General features: G+C 39.4%; 1 protein-coding gene across 1 annotated transcript in view; it reads right to left on the reverse strand.

The window, feature by feature from the left end:
* The window catches only part of LARS2 (leucyl-tRNA synthetase 2, mitochondrial), a 176,645-nt gene that overhangs the window by 112,699 nt on the left and 41,511 nt on the right, over positions 1-22,435 (reverse strand). Inside the window, exons 5-6 of the mRNA XM_036762051.1 lie at positions 12,499-12,590; positions 11,663-11,723 (exon numbers count right to left, since the gene is read on the reverse strand). Of these exons, the coding sequence (XP_036617946.1) occupies positions 11,663-11,723; positions 12,499-12,590 (153 nt within the window). The remainder of the gene's footprint in view (positions 1-11,662; positions 11,724-12,498; positions 12,591-22,435) is intronic.

Genomic DNA, 22,435 nt, shown 5'->3' on the forward strand with positions numbered 1-22,435 from the left:
AATGGAAAAACACCTAGATGGCGAGTCATTGATAATAGGAGATTTTAACATTTCTTTTTCAGAACTCAACAAATGTATCAGAGAAATGAAAAGAAGAAAATTAAAGATGAATAAAATGCTGGAAAAACTAGATTTGATGGATAATTATGCAGAGAACTGGATGGAAATCTTATAGAGACTATCCAGTTTTGGGGCACACAAGGGACTTTTACAAAAACTGATTATGCTCTAGATACAGCAGGGGTAGGGAACCTGTGGTCTCAAGGCCACTTGTGGCCTTCCAGGTCCTTGGGTGTGGCCTTTTGACTGAGTACAAGTTTTACAGAATAAATCCTTTTATTAAGGGGATTTGTTTCGGAGAGTTCGGATTCAGTCAAAGTGCCATACTTGAGGGCCATATGTGGCCTCGAGGTTACAGCTTCCCTACCCCTGCTCTAGAGCATAAAGAGATCATGAATAAATATAAAAATGAATATAAAAATATAAATATAAATATAAAAATCATTTATAATTCATTACAGTAAAAATTATTAACAAAAAAGAATTAAAGATACAAACTAAAAACAACATCCTAAAAAAGAATAAGTCAAAGAACAAATTATAGAAATAATTTAAATTATGTAGAAGAGAATGATAATAGTCATGCAATCTAGCAAATCTGTGGGACATAGCTAAAGCAGTCCTCACAGGGAAAATTATATGCATGAATGCATAAATTAACAAAAAAAGAAAAAGCAAATATCAACAAGCAGATCATGCAGATTAAAAACATTTAGAAACTTTAAAAATTAATGATCCTTAAACAAGCAAACATGGGAAAAATTGAAAATTAAAGGAGAAGCAAATAGCATCTTAAAAACTGAATAAATAAATTAGTTGTTTTTGAAAAGACCAATAAACCATTAGTTAATTTGATTTTTAAAAAAGAGAGAGGAAAACCAGATTAAATCCAAAATGAGAAGCGTGATATCACAACAAATGGAGAAAAATAGAAAAATTACTGGAAACTATTATGCCTAATTATATGCCGACAATACTGAAAATTTAATTGAAATAAAGAGTATCTACAAAAGCACAAAATATGAAACTAATAAAGCAGGAAACTGATCATCCAAACAACATAATCTCAGTAAGAAAAACAAAGCAAGCCACAAATGAACTGGGGAAAAAATTCTATAGGACCAGGTGGATTTAGAAGGAAATCTGATCAAATGCTTAAAGAACACATAATCCTCATGTGACATAAACTATTTTCAAAATCAGAGAAAGAGGCATTCTACCAAATTCTTTTGTGACAAATATGGTACTGATACCCAAACCACAGGAATGATAAAGCAGAGAAACAGAATTAGAGACGAATATCACTGATGAATATTGAAGCAAAATTTTTAAATAAAATGTTGGCAACAAGAGACTAGGATATTATATCAAAAAAACTATAATGACCAATTTAGATTTACTCCAGAAAACAAAGATATTTAACATAAGGAGAAAATAAGTAGCTTCAGCAAAATAGCAGGGAACAGAATTAACATAAAAATAATCTTTACTTCTATATATTAACCAAAAAATAAAAAACCAAACCAAAAAAAAAACCCAGGAAAATAGAGAAGCAACATTCAAAATAACAGTAAATATATCAAACATCTAGGAGTTAACCTATCAGGAAAAAAAAAAACTGGGCTTATAATACAAAAACAAAACAATTTTATAGAAATAACAACCTAAATAGTTGAGTGTCCATAGCTGGGCCAAACCAACATAGAAAAGAGAAGAATACAAAATTACTATATAGAGTTAACATTCTACTGATAAAAATATCACTGGGATACTTGATAAAATTAGACAAAATACCAGCAAAATTCATACAATGGGGGAAAAAATCCTGAAAAAATAATAGGAAATTTTTTTGAAGTTATAGAAGGCGGGGGGGGGGGGGGGGAAGGGGAATGGTATTACCAGATTTCAAATTATAAAACAGTAATGATAAAATCTGAGACCAGTTTAAAAATTAAAAAGTAAATCAGTGGGATGCACTAGATAAGCAAGTTTGTGAAGCAAACATGTATATAATAGTATAGGTTTCAATAAGCCCATGAATAGCTTGAAGGAACTCATCACTCAACAAAAATTATTGGGAAAACTGGGTAGCAGTATGGTAGAAAATTGGTTTAGACTGGAATCGTATGCCATTATTTCAATAAATTCCAAATGGATGGAAAATCTAAGGATTCTCTTTCATAACTATGGAAAGGAAAATGGTTCTCACCTACCAATGCAAGAGTGAGAGTCACAAAAGACAAAGTTATTTTGATTATATAAAAATAAAGAAATTTTGCACAAATAAGAGCAGAGCATGCAGAATAAGAAAAGATAAGGACTGGGGGGGAGTGGTAAGCTTTTCATTAAGCATTTCTGATATGTCTGACACGCAGGGAACTGATAAGACTGGAGTGAGAGCCATTGCCCAAAACAGATAAGTGACATACATGTGTGTGTGCGTGCATGTGTGTATGAATAGGCAGTTTTCAAAAGTACAAACACAAAGTATCTGAAAAAGCTTTCAAAACTAATTATCAGAAAAATGCAAACATCATACCCATAATGTTGACAAAAGTGACAAAAAATGGAAAACTCCATTGTTAATAGGAGTGTGGGAAAACAAGCATCTTAATTCATGGTTACTGAATTACTCTGACAGTTTGGAATGTAATATGGAATCATAGAAGAAAAGTTATTTATTTGTTGACTCTTTATTGGCAGGGAAAAAAAATCTGTACCAAAGTATTCAAAACAATCCTATTTGTTGGAAACAGCCAAAAACTGGAAATAAATTATGTGCTTGCTGATTGAGGAATGGCTGAACAAACTGCCAAACTGATGGAATTGAATGTTACTGCGCCATAAGAAATACCAAATATGAAAAATTTAAAGAAATATGAGAAGGAATATATGAGATGGCTGATGTACAATGAAGTAAGCAGATCCAAAAGAACAATTTACACGTTCATTCCAACTTTGAAAGTGGGGACCAGGGAGCAACAGATTAATTACTGTGGATGACCCTGACACTACCTTCTTCCAGCTAACGTACACAGACTTCCTTTCTTTTAGCAAACAGTAAACTATAAAAGTGTAGGTGAGAGGCAGCTGGTATAGCGGGCGGAGAGCTGGCCTGGGTTCAAGCTCCACCTTTCACACCTGCTGGTGTCTCTGTGCTCTGAGTGACTTTAAGATCAGACTTTGTAGAGAAGATGCCCAGCCTGGAGCTCCCCATGCCAATGAAATCCCAGGCCCAGGCCGGATCCCACCATTCCATGCCATCCCTCCTTTCTGTTGTTTGGCCCACAATCTTCAGCAAGTACATCTCCTTTGTGGTGTTGATGTTTATCTGCTGCCTTGGCACAATTTGTCTGTTTATTTTTTTGAGCCTGTAAGACTGTCTTTTGAATATCCATAACTTTGTCAAGTACAGCTGAAAGCAAGCAGCGAAATTAAGTCACAATACAGAACCATTGCAGAAAGGAGTACAGAGATGTAATTACATAATATATATATATATATATATGTATATACACTATATATTATATATATTTTCCATATATATGTTTTCCTTTAGATGCTTAGTCTTGAAAGGTAAACTATGTACCATCACCAATACCATCAAACTTTTTATTTGTAGGATAGAGCCAAAAGGGAAGATTCCACTTTAAAGAAGTGAATATGTGTATGTTACAGAAAGCATGGCTCAGTAGTGTTGAGTTTCAAGTTAGGAAGTCCTGCATTCAAATCCCACTGATGCGTTTAGTAGTTGTATGACCCTAGGCAAGTCACTTAACCTTGATATGCTTCAGGCATCTCACTGGGGCTTATTCTGAGTCTTGGATAAGTTGTGATCTCTATTAATGGATGCGAAACGTAGTTCTCCAAACTGACAATCTGAGTGTTTATGTGTGCGCGCGCGCGTGCGCGCACACACACACACACACACACACACACACACGGCACTTTTTAGTGTTACATAACAATATATATTTCTACATACCTAACTATAGACCTGCATATATAAAATCTGTATAGGTATGATTTATACATACATATATGTTCCTGTTTTTCTCTTCCATTCTCAACCGAAAAAAAGGGAGGAAACACCAGGAGAAAAGTTAATTTTCTCATTGTACAAACAAACTCTGTTTAACCTCAGTGAGCTGCTGCAAGAAGATTCAGAGAGTCAAACACCCGGAGTCACACGCTATCTGTTGCCAAGGTAACCACAGCCTCAGTTCCTGACAATGGGATTCTTCCAAAGCATTTTCTGAGCCACCACAAGTATTGGGCGGGTAGTCACCTGCTCCCAGGAGAAACTGGCAACATATGTGATTGCAAAACATCGATAATAAAAGGGGGTCTGTCACACTACCTGCTCTCTAACATAACCAAATTCACAAGCGGTTGTAAGCAACAGTTTTAAAGACATTTCCCAAATATGTATTTCATCCTTAATGCGAGACGTTCCATTGCAGGTGTGCTCTCAAAGACCGTGGGCTGAGGTTCTGGTTGCAAGAAGGTGGAGTTTTCTTCTTAGGTTTGTGACCCTGGGCAAGTCCCATAAACATTGCCTGCCTCACTTTCCTACCTCCCAGTTGTTGTAAGGATTAAACGAGATAGTATGTATAAAGAACACTGAAAACCTTGAAAGTGTCACATAATTGCTAGTTACTATAATTATTACTGTTAAATAGATGAGCCTATGAAAGGCTGTTAAGAAGGAGAGGGATACAGACACAGGCAGGGGAAAAAAAATGGGTGAGTAGAGAAAAAAGGAAGAGAAATTAACAAAAAGAAATGGAGAGAAGACCTATGTGATTGGGAAGGAGTGGTCCACGTGCCATTCAATGTCACTCATGCCACGGATCGCCCAACACTGTTTTAAGAGGGATGTGATGAAGAGTCGAATCCAAAAAACGTTGGAAGGGCTTGTAAATTCGTTGGGAGATAGTGACTACGAGCACTTAAAACAATACCTGTCCTGCCTGTCCCAACTTCAGTTAAATTCACTTCACGGTGCTCTATGTCTTCAGCTGAAAAGTGCAGACACACTCAACTGCACCCTACCTAGCTCACCAAGCATGAAGTAAGGATCACTGATACTATTTAAGTGGGTGAAACAACCCACCCCCACATGCAGAACGCTTTGTGAAGCATGGGGGGAGACTCTCAGTTGGGATATAAGTCCTCATGGAGATACAGTCAGGAGATAAGCTCTGGAGCTTCCACAAAGTTATTATCAGCAACATTTCTTGAGCATCCATTGAATAGAGGGCACGGTACAAAGCAAAGAGGAGAATTACAAAGAAAGCAAACAAAAGAGACAACCCTTGTCCTCAAAGAGCTTTAATCTAATGGGGAAAATAAGAAAACAAAATACATAAAATAAATAAAATATTTATAACTCCATCCAATTTTTTACTATCTGTACCAGTAAAAAGGGGTAGTCAGATGAGTGGATAGTGTGTCGGGCCTGGAGTCAGGAAGACCTGACTTCAAATCTGACATTTACTAGCTGTGTGACCTTGAACAAGTCACTTAACCCTGTTTGCCTCAGTTTCCTCATCTGTAAAAGGAACTGAAGAAGGAAATGGCAAATCGCTCTAGTATCTTCACCAAGAAAACCCCAAATAGGGTCATGAAGAGTCAGACATGACTGAAAAAATTGAACAACACTAACAGAAAGCAAGAGGAGTATAAAGAATTCAAATTTAGTAATTATCAGTCAGGCAATAAACATTTATTATCGGAAATAATTTATTTCACAAACAAAATAGACGTTTTTATATTTTAATTTGAACATGAGTGTCTGATCACCTACAAAAGCACTCATCTGATGTCTGAACAAGGCCGGGTGGTGACAGCAGCTCCTTAAAGGTTGTGATGGCCGAATGCTCAATTCTGGAAGTTTCTAAGCACATGCCAGGCAGCAAGAGATGGGGTGATCACCGAGGAAAAGCTGAGCGCAGAGAAGCTCATCATCAGATCCCTAGACAGCAAGTGATTTTAAAAAAGCCCACAGCTGCCACTCATGAAATGAATCAAATCACAGAACAGTTCCATGAAGTCCCCTTCTAGTTTTAAAATAAATGGAAGTCCTTTAGCACCTGCAAAGCATTTCGTATGTTATCTTTTGGGCTCCTTACAATAACCTTGTTTCTCATTTTACAAATGAGAAAACAGGTGGAGAAGTCAAGGACTTGTCCAGGATCATACAGCTGGGACGTCTAGGAGGCAGGATTCAAACTCAGGTCTCCTGACAACCAGACAGGGCACTCTGTGCAGCCTAGAGTCTCCTCTTCCACGTCAGCAGTAATGGATGCATAAAGGGGACGCAGGTGCCTGGCCCAGGCCTACCCCTCTGATTTCACACCCCATTTTTATCTCTATCTGTAAATGTGAATCAAGGGGTTGGCATTTTTTGTGTGTGGTGACCCTACTCCTGGAGAAAACAGATCACATCCATATTAACATTCCAATGAGAAATAAAACCCAAGCCATAAACTTGTGGAAGGAAGAACTTGTGGAAGGTGGAAGGAAGGCCTTCGAGTTCTCCTTAGTACACAATGGAACTACTTTCACCGACGCCCAAAGGCAACCAAAACCATCACTTCCCAGGAAACTTTATCATCTCAATTCGCAATACTCACAAAGAACCTCAGGTGGGAGGCCATAATGAAGACCAAAGCAGTGCACACATTCATCGATTGGTTGAGAAGGAAGATGTACAGAAATTATGCAAACAACTTTACAAGTTATCCCCATGGAAGTCAAACTTAACATGCCTCAACACTTGGTGACTTCAGTACAAAAATCTACATGGGTGAGGGCAGTGAAAAGGAGGTTAGAAAATATGGTTTGGCATCAAGAAGCAAAAGAGGCCAAAGACTACTGAGATACTTAACTTTATACATCCTTAATCCCTTCTTTGAGAAAAGTGTGAGAAGGAACTAGGAGTGGCAGGCCAGATAACCTAATGAATCATGAAAGTGCTTCAACTGCTCAAAGCAAACACCAAGTAAGAAAAATGGTAAACAGCTAGATGCTTAAGATATGAGATTTCCAATTTAACATAATTAAATAAATTCTTGACACCAAAAAATGGGAAGTGGACAAATACAAAGACTGACTATTCTAATTTCCTAGAGGAATTTAAGAATGTAAAACGGTCACCATGCTGAAGAGGTGGAAAGGGCCAAGAAACCACTTCAACCAGCAAACATTTAAATATTTCTTGTCAAGGCCCTTGGGGCACTCTACTAGAGACCTTTTTCTAAGCTAATAGAAGTCTTTGCAGAGTCATTTGATCAATTCCAAATCCTTCTAATCAAATTATTGTCCAGCTGGTATGTCTCCATTTTATTCATGGAATAGCACAAGGTAATTTATCAAAACTTTTGCTGGACAAACTACAGAATTACCTTCATTTAGTTTTTTAGTGTAGCTCTGTCAAAAAAAAGGAAATAAAGTGTGCCTAGTCTTGATGTGGCCATGCTGACTCTTTGTAATCATGGCTTTCTTTCTTAGATTAACAGCAACAACAATGAGTGGGGGATAATTCTTGTGAAGACTTCACAGAGAAGGAAAATATAAAAATTATTTTTTTATTTCTGGAATAAGCAGGGGCAATGAGAGGATGGAATGGACTCAGGATCTGACCTTGTAGGAATGCGATTAACTAACTCTCAGGAATTCGGGGCCTGGGGCAATAAGTGCCTCTCCCTCTCTCCCTCAGTGCTAGTCACAGGGTGGTTACCATGTTCCTTCCCGGCTCCTGGAAGCCCCCCCCCCCCCCTTTTCCTCATTCCTCCTCTTTACCTTATGTGATTTGGATTGGCTGTGTTTGATTTCCTGGTTCTTTGCCTAGCTTTTCATGCCTAGATTGTAAACCTGCCACCCAGCCAATGAAGAGGAGGGATAGTGGTGGGCGAGAATTCTTTTGTGATAGGATATATGTTGGTGCTTTGCCTTTGTGATCTGCCTCCCTCCACTAGTTTGTCCTAGTGGAGGTGATGCTCAAATCTCACAAGATTTGTAAAATAAAAGTAATTCCTTTTCTGTCCCTACCTGAGAAGCCTCTGTGAATTATTGGGGTACTTGGGTGGTCTCACCACCCCACACAACAACAACAATACTAGTAGCTTATATTTATTTAATGCTTTAAGGTTTGCAAATCACTTTAGTCGTCTTTACAATCTTTATATCTTTAATCATCTAATTTCCCCAGGCATAAAAGTCAGGCTCACTGGCCTAGAGTTTGCATATTCCATTCTCTCTTTTTAAAAAATCAGGACATTTGTCTTTTTCCAGTTCTACAGCACCTCTTCTACGCTCCATGATCTTCCAAGTATCATGGGCATTAGCTTAGCAAGCACAATCAGCGGTTCTTTCAGAGTGTGAAGATACAGTTCATCTGAGCCAGCTGATCTAAATTCATGGAGATTTATGAGAATGTGTGGGCAGTAGTTGCTCAGGATGAGAAAGTCTGAAAGAATAGGGAGCTTCACCATAAAGGGATTATTCATACAGAAAAAAAAATCAGAGGTGCCCAAAGTTCCAACAGTTATCTTATGTCCTTGGTAAAGGACATAAGATGGTAAAGTGCCATCCTCAGAGTCTGAAAGATCTGGGCTCAAGTTCTACCTTTAACTGACATTGATTGTGTTACCCCAAGCAAATCATTTAATGTTTTACTGTCCCAGGTATCTCTCCAAGATTCTACGTTGCATATGGTGCCAATCTGCTTTGGTAGAGTGAGTTTCCTTACTGGGCCTTCCCTACATTAGTGAAATCACAGGCCCAGTCCAAATGAATAAATGGAGCACTATGTGGCACACCCCAAGCATACTAATATGGACTTAGCTCAAAAGTGTTTGGTCCTATCCAGTGCCAGGTTTGAAGTATTATAATCTAATTTGGTTCTGAAGTCCCCAAAGCTCTCCAAAACCCTGAGTGAACCTAGAATTGACCTTGCCTCCTAGAGCCCTTCTGGGGGCAAACTTGGGACTACTGTTCACTACCCTAGAGAGCCTGCCTTGAGATGGTTCTCCCAATAAGGATACCTAACTTCTGGGTTGTCCCAGAACCAAGTCCAGGTACTGGAACAAGATAGGCTCTGCATGTAGACAAACAACTGTATCTGAAGGCACTCAATTTTTGATATATCATTAAAAAGACATACTACCTTTCCTTTTAAATCAAATTATTTACATTGAAGCCACAGATATTGAGTGTCTGAAAGCAAAATAAAGTCTATTCTTTCAACTTGTAAGTACATCCAATTATTTTGTGAAGTAAGTGTTCACAAATTGCCATAATTGCAGTTTGAGAGTTTTATTTTATTTTATATTGGCCTCAAAAGACACTTTTACGAGCACTGCCACTTAGTCAGAACTTTCTGTCTCCTACTTTTCCCCTCCCAAGGTGATATAAGCAGCTCTAGGAAGAACATCCAAAAATGAATAATAGTACAGTGGCAAAAGTTGTGGTCTGAAGCATTGTCCTTGCTACCTAGGAAATGTCCTATTGTCCATAGCCTTAACAAGTCATGTGGAAGCAGAACCAATAAAGAAAGGCTCAAACCCTAACTAGGTTGCCTACCACCCTGTCCGTGGTAGCTGACAGTTTCATAGATGCAGAGCTGGAAGAGAACAAATGTGCAAATCCCCTTCATTTTATAGACCAGGAAATGGAAGCCTGGAGGAAGGAAGTAACCTGCCCCAGGTCTTGCCCTGGGCTCTGAATCCAGGCCTTCTAACTCTTGCACTGCACCATATCTTGTGCACAGGGCACAAGGTGAGACACTCAGCTTTTAAACTGGATCTTACCTGATTACCATTTCCAGCTAGTTTTTCCCTAAAGCCAGTTGTTAACTGCTAGCTAGATTACTTTAAAAAATTTATGTTAATGAATGTCCCTGGTTTAGTAGACAAGGAACGTGCTAAAGGGCACAAACTTGATCAATTGTCAACAAAAATATTCTCTTGCCATCATGCAACTTTGAACAGACTGATCATCTGTTAGCCAGTCATACAGTCTTTGTGTGTCGGTGTCTGTGTCTGTGTGAGGTTCATGCACAGAGTCAGAGCCAGGCAGACTGGTTTCACAGAGACACTGCCCTCAATGAGTTAACAATCTAAGCCATGAAATGTTCAAAGAATCCAATTCTAACCTCACCTGAAGCTATTTGGACTTTTCCTACTTTATTCATTATATAAAATGTCTGATAACCTGCCTGAGGGCTCAAAACAAACAGCAAGCCAATGATGAAACCAGGACTTGGGTTGGATTTCTGGAGGCCTGGCCTGGTCCTTGAATGTGGGCTAAGTTTAGCACATTAATAACAATGATGAAGATGTGGTTTTCACCCTACTCAGAAACCTCACACAAGTACACCATCAATGCACTCCTCAAGAAGACTGTGGGAAGGTAATAGATGTAGCAAGCACCAGATAACATAATAAATTATGAAAACAGCTAATTAGCAAACATCATGTGATCCTTACAACCACTCTGAGATGCAAGTGAGCTCTCAATTTTGATTGCTTTTGTGCTTCTTGCGGTTAATAATAAATCACAAACTATTAAGCACAGAACATTAGGGCTGGGGGTAACCTACTCCAACCCCCTCATTGGATAGATGAAAATTAAAGGCTAGAGTGGGGAAGGGATTTGCCTTAATGCTCAGCAGCAGAACAAAAACTAAAACCTGGGTCCACTTTCATCTCAGGGCTCTGCATCACAGCTACAATAAGATACTACAGATTATAGTGCTATTAACAGCTCCATTCTCACTGAAAAGGGGGTATAAATAGTAGGAAGCAAACAGAAACAGGGTTTACCTAGGCAAATACATAAATACAATTCTAACCTTTCAATCATGGGGTGACCTCTGAAAAGCACTAGTTAATATTGAGAGAGAGAGAGAGAGACAGAGAGAGAGCACATTTACATATAAACGTGAAAATTCTTCAGTGATGGTTCCCCAGCTCCTGCTTTGATCCACTGGTAAAATACATATTTTTGAAAGTCTTTTGCAAGGAAAGGTTATATATCAAGAGGAGTCATTACTGTACCTCTGCATATTAGCACCTAGAAAAAATTTTAAATGGGAAATCAGAGCCTAATCACTCAAACAGACTGGGCTGGGATGGGCTGCCACCTTTACCTAAATCCAGGCAGCATTTCAGAACACTGTTCATAGCTCATAGCACGAGTTTGGGAACCATCATTGAAGAGTTTTCACATGTACAGGCATACATTTCTTGGAGAAGGTTTTTACCACCAGGCACCGCTAAAGAGAAAATTAAAATATCTTAGCTGCCTCAATTTCCCCTTTTAGACGGGAGTGAACACCTTGTTGGCAGTAACCATTTCTCATTCATCTCTGCACATTCCTCAGCACCCAACAGAGTGCATAGGCCCCAACAGAACCTCCATAAAAGTGAGAGCAGTCTCCTGATTTGTAGCCATCCATCCAATACAGACAGTCCCTCTTGCCAAAATGGGGGGGGAGGAGTTCAGCTACAATCATATGCATTATTTTTACATGACAAATATTAATTCAATTGAAATCAATATATTCTGCGGGAAAAAGAGAGAAGGGCAAACTTACCCGATCCCAGTTGAAACACAGGCCTAGTTTATCAAGCTGTTCTCTCATGTGTTTAATATTACTGTAAAGCAAAGGAAGGAAAGTTTAATTAAATAAATGTGTAAAAATTCCTCGTTACATGGAATAGTTTTCTAGGAGGGATAAAAAGGGAAATTTGGGCTAGATAATAATAAAATATCAACAAAAATTTATTTTTTAAAAATAAATTTATAAAAACACAATGTAGAATTTTTCAAACAGAAATGTACCATACAGATTTTCATTGATTTCAACTCAAATAGTTCTATGTAGAAAATAAGAGGAATTCATAGAAGAATTTTAACATAGATTTCTTCCCCCCCCCCAAAAAAATCTGAAACTACTTAAAAAAGAAAAGAATGACATTTTAAGGAAGGAATGGCAGATGAACACGCAGGTAGTTCACACATCTTAAAGTTATTCTTTAGATAACTTCAAAGGAAAAGCCATATGCTCATTTCAGAATCAGAACCCAAGATTTCTGTTGATTTAGTTCTTATCTCAGCTCATATCTGCCAGTAGGTTTGGTGGCCCTTACACAACAAAAGAACTAGAAGGCAGGGGGTGTAAATATCATTATCTTCATCTTAAGGATGAGAAACCCAGGCTGAGGCAGGTCCTGTGACTTGCCACTTGGTTAGCGTCAGGATTTGAATTCATGTCTCTGGATTCTAAGTTCTCTGCACTTTCCACACTACACCATATCATCTCTAGGACTGGTCTATTGGTTGAAGAGTAAGTTTTGAACATGAACTACAAGGTAACAAAAGTAAACCATAAAATAAAAAGTAGTCATTTCAGTAAAAAAAAACACGTACCTTTGTGTCCAACTTTGTGGATGCAGACGGTGCTCAATTGCTGCGTTTTCAGCAGGTAAGCCAAAGGCATCCCATCCCATCGGATTAATAACCTATCATCCAAATAAGAAACATTGTCCATCAAAAATGACCTAACTTAAGTGTGTAACATCCTCAGGGCAATAGATACTATCACCATGGGCTGTCATTTCCTTTTCCTCAGTGGGTTCTCTCAAACCACATTCAAGGAAGGTAAGCCAACTCCTAACTTGACATGGTAGCCCAAAAGTCTTAAAAATTAACACAGCTCTTCACATCAATGTTCTCCCGCACCATCCTTCTGAGCTAGCATTTATATACTAACATCTAGCATATTCAAAGTGCTTTACGAATATTATGCCACTTTATCCTCACAACAACCTTGAGAGATTGAGGATGAGAGGGTCACCCAGGGAGCAAGTGTCTGTGGCTGAATTTGAACTCAGTTTCTTGACTCCAGGTACAGCGCTCTATCCGCTTCCCACCTCAGCTGCCCTACTCCTGCCATCTCACATTAATATAATGTTTTAATAGCTACAAAGTGATGTCTTCTCCACATCTTTGTAGGACAGGCAAGCCACATACCCACTCCTAGTGATTCACTTGGGCATGAATAATAAGGCAGAGGGAGTCTAGAGAGCATTGTGAAGGTCTGTGAAATCTTGCTGAAAGAACCAAAGATCTTACAAGGCAGTGTAGTCAGCACTGCTGATTGTTCACTCACGTCCAACTCTTTGTGTCCCCATAGACCATATTGTCTGGGGTTTTCTTGGCAAAGATACTGGAGTGGTTTGCCATTTCCTTCTCCAGTGGATTAAGACAAACAGAGGTTATGTGACTTGCCCAGGGTCACACAGCTAGTAAGTGTCTGAGGCCAGATTTGAAAAACAGATTTGAGACAATAGGCTCTTGGTCAGAGATGGAGGATAGCAAAGAAGGGCCAGTCACATAACATGATGTTTTCTGTGGAGACTTTCATATCAAATAAAAAGGGAAGGTGGGGGTTATATATCTAAACACCAAACCAGATATCATGCAAAGAAATCACAAGAAGAGTAGCTGAGACACCCTGAAATACACAGGAGACAAAAAACCAAGAAAGAAGATGGTCATAAAGCCCATGGCCCCAGATATCAATATACAAATGTATCAATTATGGGTAACAGGTAAGGTGAACTAATGGCTCAACACCAGGAGGCACATTTGACCTCACAAGAATCACCGAGACTTTTGGAATGAGACTCATGACCTTCCGGTGGCTCTGAAAAGCTATGAAAGGGTAAGGTAAAAACGGGGGAGGGGGGCATGGGGAAAGTCAACAGAGGCAGCAAAGGGGTAAAGAGAGGGTGAGAGATTATCATAGTATTAGCTATAAAGACAGGAAATCCAGGAACCTGAGAGGGGAGGCACGTGAACTGTAACGGGGTGAAAATCTGCAGAGGCCAAAACAATAGTGAGATGGTCATTAAGGGTATACACAGATCACCTGGACAGAGAAGAGCCGGTGAGGAGCTTGGTCAACACATCCTAAACCTGGCCCAAGGGCATGATACGGCAGTGATGGGGATTTCAATCATTGAGACATTTGTTGGAGCTCTCTCTGTGTCAAAATCAGAGGAGGGTAATAATTCCTTAATTTGTCTTAATGACAATTTCATCCTTCAAAAGGTGAATATACCAACATGGGAATCACTTTTGAGAACCTGGTTCTCACCAATAAGAAAGAATTGGACTTATCTGTAAGTGGGGATAATAAATCCTGTCCTATATATGTCACAGGGTTGAAGATCAAATAATACAACCAATATAAACCGTGGCGCAAACTTTAAAGTGATCTAAAAATATCGACTATACTCTCTCTTACATCTGTCCACTTTTCTCCAATCACACACCCAACAGACTGGTTCTGGGCTCTCCTCATCTCTTGCCTCCTAGCTGGTTTCTCCACCTGCAGCCTCTCTCCCTGCTCTAGTCCATCCTCCTCCACAGGGTTACCAAGATGAGATTCCCAAAGCCCAGGTCTGACCATGTCAATCCCCAGCTCCAAGCCTTCAGTGAATTCCCATTGCCTCCAGGATAAGCTATGACTCCTCTCTGGGGCACCCTACTCTCCACCCTTTCCTCTGTCGCCATTCTTCAGTCCAGACAAACTGGGATTCTTGCTCTTCCTCATACATGACATTCCACATCCTGTTTGTGTGACTCTTCATCCCAGGCTGCTCCCCACGCCAGCCTTCACTGTCCTTTACCTCTGCGTCTCAGACTCTCTAGTTTCCTTCCAAAGCTCCTCTCAAACTCCCCCTCCTCCCTGAGGTCCTTCCTGAACCTCCCAGGTGCTAATATCATGACCTTGCATTTATGTATAAATGTATTTTCCCCAACTCCTTAAAGTTATTCATTTTTTGCCTTTGTACCCCCAGCACCTAGTACAGCGGCCAGCAGAGGAGGTGCTTAACAAATGCTAACTGACTGATGCCTGATACTATAATTATCATTATCTTGAAAAGGCATCAGTGGCTGTGAGGGCCAACATGACTTCAACTAGACTAGCTCAAGGCAGGATAACCTCTTTTCCTTTACTGACAGGCTATTGCCAGACTAGATCAGAGGACTGCTAGAGATAGATAGTTTACCTCTATTTTAAGCAAAGCATTTGACAAAACCTCTCATCTTATTCTGGTAGACAAAATAGAGAGATTCACAACTTGATGAAAAACCCAACCCAAAGAGTAATCATTAATGAACTGATGCAATCTCTAGTGGAGTGCTCCAGAGATCTGTGCTTGGCCTCCTACTATCTGATGCTTTTATCAGTGACTGATAAAGGTGTAATAATAAAAAGCAGCATCCCTATCACATCTGCTGATGACAGAAAGCTAGAAGGAATAGCTAGCATACTTGACAACAGAAATGAGATGCAAAAGAATCTCAAAAGGTTATAATGTTGGATTCAGTTAATGAGAATTTATTAAGGACCCACTACTGCTAGGCACTGTCCTTGGTACTTGGGATACAAAAACTGAAAGTAATTCCTGCCCTCAAGGATTAAATCTAATAAGATGATATTTTTTAAAAGAGATAATATGTAAAATCTTAGAGTAATGTTCAAACTGTCAACCTCACAAATAGAATATGGGGGACAAAGAGCTAGATGGCAGCTCATCTGAAAATGGTCTGGGTATTTCACGGATTGCAAACTCAATGAATCAATACAGCCATGTGAAAAGCCAGCTAAAAAAGCCAATGCAATTGTGGGCAGAAGGAAAAGGCATGGTGCCCAAAACATGGGAGATGCTAGTTTCCTTGGTCAGACTATATATGGAAGGAGCATTGTGTCCCACATTTTAGGAGACATCCAGAAAATGATGATAAGGATGTCAAGGGTCTCAATATCATGCCACGTGAGATTCAGTTGACAGAATCGGCCATGCCTAACCTGTAGAGGAGAAAACTAAAGAGGCACATGACACACATGGAAGGATTAGGCAGACTGGTTTTGCATGGCCCCAGGGGACAACTCAAGGAATAACAGGTAAGTTGTAGAGTTGGTAGATTTAAGCTTGATGCAAGTAAATGGGTGAACCTTAAAGGGAGGAAGTAACCTCTTCCCAACTAGAGGTCTTCCAATAAAAGCTGGATCATCACCTTTCAGCTCTGCTTTGGCAGAGATTCTAATTCTGAGAAGGGCTGGAGGGCCTTTACGGTGACTCTCAACTGTAAAGTTCTATGAATTTTCCAGGAAGGAAAGAGATTCAAGAAGTAAAGTGAATGTGGATAGCTAGGCAGTCAGATGGTGCCATGGATGGGGTACTGGACTGAGAGCTGGAAATACCTGACTTCAAATCCTGCCTCAGACTTTAGCAGAGTCCTACCTAAGGCCAGTACCCCACCCTCCCTGTCTCAGTGGCCTTATTTGGAAAATGAAAATAAGGTAAAAGCACCTACCTCCCAGGGTTGTGGCAAAAGGATTAGATGAGGCACCAGATACAAAGTAGTATTGTTGTTATTATGCCAGAGATGGGACCTGAACTCAGGGCTCCCAAATCCAGCGCTTTGAGCTTCATGCTAAGCTGCTCACACCAATGTAGCAAGCCTAATCAGTAACCATATAAGAGGAAAAATGAAGAGAATGAGTCAAAGAAGCCTGATGAAAACCAGTCCTAGAGGGAATGATTAAAAAGGTGGTTTAAAAAAAAAACTTAAATTAATTCATCTAAATTAAATAATTATTAAGCAAGTTTAATTCATTGAATTGACCACAATTCTTAATGCATCAATTAAAGATGGAACCGGTGGATTTCTCTACAACAGGGCTGTCCAAAGCAGGTCGCGTGGGGCCCACTGCGATTTATGCCACCTGCCTACAAGCACAGAAATTTACATAAATGCTTTAGCAAATGAAACCGAACTATCACAGAGCTCTCACTAAAATGTCAAATCAAAATATGTTGTCTGTTGTTTCAATAAAAACCTAAGGTTGGACAGCCCTGCTCTAGAACTACTGGCACAGGTGATTTCTGTGTTATGCTACTTTGTGGGCCCTGCCAATCTATCAATCAGCATTTATTAAGTGCTTTTTATGTGCCAAACATTGTGTTAGGGTTCAAGGACAAAAGTACGACAGCCCCCTATATTTAAGGAGTTTACCTTCTAAACAGGAGAGAGGAAAATAGGCATAGAGATAGAGATAGAAGTATCTACATAACACATACAAAAGCTATAGAATCCAGTTTGAGAGAGGACTGTTATTAGCAACTGGAGGTGGTGGTAGTCAGGAAAGGCTTTACCTAGAACAACAGTTTTAATCTGGGGTCCATGAACTGGTTCTTAAAAAAATATGTGGATAACTGCATTTCAATAGAATTGGCTTCCTCTATAATTACAGGTATTTTAAGATTTTAAAACACCATTCTGAGTAATCCAGTGGTTCAAAGAGATTCATGAAACAAACAAGGCGGAGAGAGAGCTAGAAGTGGGTCTGGAAGGAAGGGCAGGTGAGAAGGGACAGGGTTCTGCTTCTTCCCTTCCCTGTTCAGGCATGAAAACTCTGCCTCGGGCTGGACTCAGGCTGGAGTATCACACAGCCTCTAAAATGAGCCCCCTAGAGCAGGAGAGAAACACAGCTCCACTTCTCTCCTCCTCCGAATCTTTTCTCCATAATCAAAATCAAAGTCCTTTCAAAGCCTCCTCTGCGCCCTCCCTCCTCGGCCCTTTTCCTCTGGCAATCCTTGTCACCCCCAGGACTCCTACTGCCCCTCTTTCTTCACACACAAACCCAGACCTGCTGGGGCTAAGTTATAAATTTAGACCTATGCTATAAAAGAAAAGGGTTGAGAAGTATTGTTCTACGTCGTACTTTCGGGAAGAAAAAAATCAAGGCAAAAAATAAGTATTCCCTTGCTGTTAGAAAATAAAAAATCTCCTTGCTTTTAGTATTTTAAATATATTACAAGCAGATAACATTTCCAATATGCCTCAGGTGTGCAAAATATTCCATGTGAAGTTCCCACTGTGTTTAGACCACAATCTGTAGCCCAGTTATTTAATTGAACATCTTCACCCTTCTTGATTTCAAGAATTAAAGACATTTAATAATCCAGTGTGAATGATTTCTAGACTCGGAGAGGAAGTATGCTAGACCCCCTGAGGGGATCTTAGAGACTTTCGAGACGACCAAAGCCAACCCCTCATTTGTGAGATGAGGAAGCTGATGATCCAAATGGGCCAAATGATTTGTAAAGTTCAAACAGCAAGATGATGGTAAAGCCAGGGAACAAAAGTGATGTAAGAGAATGTAAGGAAATGCCAGCATGGCCCCCTGAGCTACAAATGATCGACAAACCTTTTCTATATTTCACTGCTTTAGAAATAAGTTGACTCAATCCAATTTAAATGAAGTATACAAGTACAATGGCTTGTGAAGGGAAAGGCAGCATGACATCTACACGAAGCAAGATGCTCATTCTCTTTTTCTTCCCAGGTTCTGAAGATGTACAGTTTTTAAAAGCCACCTTGGTACTTCTTGCTAACACTGATTTCAAGTACAAACAACTTTTATACCTGATGAATGAAAGAAAGCCCAGAGGTTACTGCTTCTCCCCTAATACAGTCTGTTCTTCTAAAAGAAAGGGGCTGGAGAGCAATAGAACAATCCTCTGGGTTGTCAGGATAGTGCCTGAAGCATGAGCTCCAGTAGCAGTAAGATCAAATCTGGTGGTGGGAGCTTCTGCCATTTTTCACAACACAGAAAATGACTTTTGGGGATAAAGAAACACAGTTTTGCCCATGGTCAACAAGTCACACTCAAATAGCTTAAAAGACCTTTCTTTGAAAAAGATGTGATGATTGGAGGAGCCCAAGTGGTGAAGGGCCATGATCCCTGGCAGAAGGTCTTTGGAGAAATACTTCATGATCCCTCAGGAGGCACGTGGGGGTGGGGGGAAAACTCAAATTTGGAAGAAATGGAATAGGGCATCTTCTCATCAGGAGCAGCCTTGGACCATGTTTTCATCACCTGGAAAAACTAAGAAAAACGGTGAATATGCAATCCTTTTAGGAGGTTACTGGCCTAGAGGGGCCTGAGTACCACCCAAGCAGCTCCTGAATCATGTGGGAGCAGTGGGAGAAGGGAGGCAGGAGGGAAATCCTTTCTAATGGAAATTAATTTTTCAACAAATAATAAGAGAGCTCTTTGCAAAATATCTGCTTGATATCCAGGATTCAATCACATAATGCTGATTTAAGGGAAAATTACTTAAAGTATTTGGGTATTTCTACCAGCAGGATTAACTAAATGCAAGTTAGAAAAAACTATAATAAACTTTTCAGCAGACCTCACCATTAACTTTCACCAAGGAAGGGGAAAGGGCAGAGAATAAGCATTTATATGGTGCTAATAAGCACTTTACAAATGTTATCTCATTTTATCTTAGGATGACAGAGTTAGAGCTAAAAGACCTACCTTAGAGGTCACCTAGTTCAACCCCTCCTCCCATTTTACAGATGAAGAAACTGAGGGTGGGAGAAGTTAAATGATTAGCCTAAAGTCATATAAGTAATAGGGACATTGCTAGGATTCAAACCCAGATCCAACAACTCCAAATCCTGTGCTCTGTGCTCTATCCACTGCCCCCAACGCCTCAAGCTAAGAATCTACAAGCTGTAAATGTTCAAACAGCTGGCTGGACATTGCTTCACCATCCTTGGTTGTCCTGAAGACCACCAAACTGTCACGGACTGGCAGGACCACCTGGTACCCACCATGGGGGACTCTCTATCCTTATTTTTTTGTCCACTAATTTCTTGTACTCTCTCCCAGTTAAGCAGAAAATCTTCCTCTTGCTCTTCAACCCATTTGTCAGTTCAACAATAACCCTGGTTATGGCTACTAAGTGTCCAATAAGACACACCTATTTCAAGAAGAAGGGATGCTTCAAGTTTTGAAGGTAAATAACAAAGAATAAAGAATCAGTGAGATCCACCCTTTGGAATTTCCACAAAAGTCCCTGCTTTCTCGTCCTCTTCTAATTTATTTTGTTTTTACCTCCAGGTCCCAGCATTAAACTTATTTCTTTTTCAACTAATAAACATCTTTAATAGATATATAATAGTATAATAGACATATTATATATCTAATAATAGATATGTAACAGTATAAAAGATATACTATAAACCAGTTCAATCATATTGCTTTTTTGATTTAATCACTGATATGACAACAAGATAAATCTTATTTTACCTTGTGAATGGATATTTCAGGTATATTATGGCTTCAAGGTTTTTTTAAGTTATTTGGAGAACCTAACCACCATTTATAACACTGTTTCTTTGGGAATATATATTCTTTGTTGAAAAAGACCCCAAAACTTTTCATAATAAAGCCCATTTATAACTTGGGGGCTACTTGTCATATGTCAAATTTCTGTAAAGGGAAAAATTTCATATACTTTGAGAAAATCCTAAAGGAGACCACAGCTCGAGTAAATATTATGTTGAAAGTACTAGAAACTCAATCTTATAGCACAAAACTCAATGTAAAGAGTTTTCAGTCCTGTAGGCACGTTCCACCTAAGATCATTAATTAGTTCCACAAAAGACTGGTGTTACATCATATGGTGACATTCAGCTTCACTAGAACAGAAGAGGTGGTCTGGAGCTGTCCATCATGCTTCAAGCTATCCATATACTTAGAGAAAATCGTAAAGGAGACCCTGCACAATGGCTGTGACCTCTTAGACTCTGTAAAATGAGGAGGTCAGTTCCTTACTCTAAAATTGTATGATGCTGTGAGTCCCCTTGTCACTCTCTGAATTGGCCAAAGCGTTTGTGTTTAGACCATACCCTTGGAAGCATGGGGAAGAAATAAAAGCAGCTGTAGTTATCAGCTTTACCACATAGAGAAGGCTGAGAACTGAGCAAACAATGCACCTCCAGAGAGCCACCCCAACACCTGTCACTTAAACCCAAAGTGGCAAGTGATAGGACCCTTTCTCCCACTTGGTGGCTCTCCACAGCTCATTGGTCAGCACTCTCATCCAACCACAGAAAGGGAGGAAATTTAAGAGACTTTTGCTTTTCCAGAAAACACTAAGAGCTCCACATAAATGACATCTAGTAGAAATCCAGATAATGTCATGGGTTGGCTAACAATATCTTCTAAAAAAACATAATTTTTTCCTTTATTTTAGGACTAGATTTTTAATCTTTTCCCTGAGTATCATAATAGAGATGTAAAATATTACTCTGTTCTTACAGAAGTAGAGTTGAAAAAAAAGTTGGACTGTATTTATTATCTACTGCCGTTGTGTGTTTGTCTAATGACCTCCAGAAGCCATTGGTGCTAATGCTTATTAGACTGGAATGTGAACAGATGTGTCTGCATTGCCCATTCTGAAAAAAACAAAACAAAACCAAATAAACAAAAACATCTACTTCACTTACAAGATTTCAATATTTGCTGTTTAAAAGCCCCTTTTACCTAAAGATTGCCAAACTTTAGGAAAGAGAAATGCTGGCTTACCCTCCCCCTAAGAGTTCCATTATGTCAGGGGGCATCCATCTCCAGTGGGTCTGAGTGAGTGGGTTCACTCACATCACTTTAGCACAATCCTTTCCTCTCAGGCAGCCCTGGACTCCATGGTCTGAGGGCTGGACATTCTGGACAGCTCTGGATATCTCTTATGTTTCAGTGAAGCTGAGTGTCACCGTGTGATGCCACACCAGGCTTTTATGGAACTAATTAATGATGTTAGGTGGGGTGTGTCTGTATTTTCTTTATATGGTTTAGGAACCAACCAGAAAATGCAAAGCTTCAAAGGTTTAGAGGGCTTAAAGCTCTTTACATTGAGTTTTGTGCTGCAAGAATGAGTTTCTAGTTCTTTCAACATAATATTTACTCAAGCTGTGGTCTCCTTTAGGTATAGGTCTCTTCTAAGTATATGAAATTGTAAGGCCCAAGAACTACATAAATACAATGTCAGAAATGATGACAGACTTAAAGAATTGGAGAAATATTCATTGCTCATTGATTAATATAATGAAAACGACAATACTACATAAATTAACTTACCTGTTCAACACCATACCAATCAAACTACCAAAGGATTATTTTAGAGGGCTAGAAAAAATAATAATGAAATTCATATCAAGGCAAAAAAAAAAGTCAAGAATCTCAAAGGAAATAATGAAAAAAAAAAGTAGAAACAACACAGGGCTTAAGAGCAACAGATCTCAAACTACACTAAAAACACTAACCATTTGGAATTGGCTAAAAAAAAATAGAGGATCAGTCAGTGGAATATATTTAGGTACACAACACATAGAAGCAAACAAAACTAACAGCCTTGTGTTCTACAACACAAAGGCCCCACCCAGACGTGAGGATAAGGACTTACCTATTTGACAAAAGCTGTTGGGGAAA

The sequence above is a fragment of the Trichosurus vulpecula genome, chromosome 5, assembly GCF_011100635.1.
Source record: "Trichosurus vulpecula isolate mTriVul1 chromosome 5, mTriVul1.pri, whole genome shotgun sequence".
NCBI lineage: Eukaryota > Metazoa > Chordata > Mammalia > Diprotodontia > Phalangeridae > Trichosurus > Trichosurus vulpecula.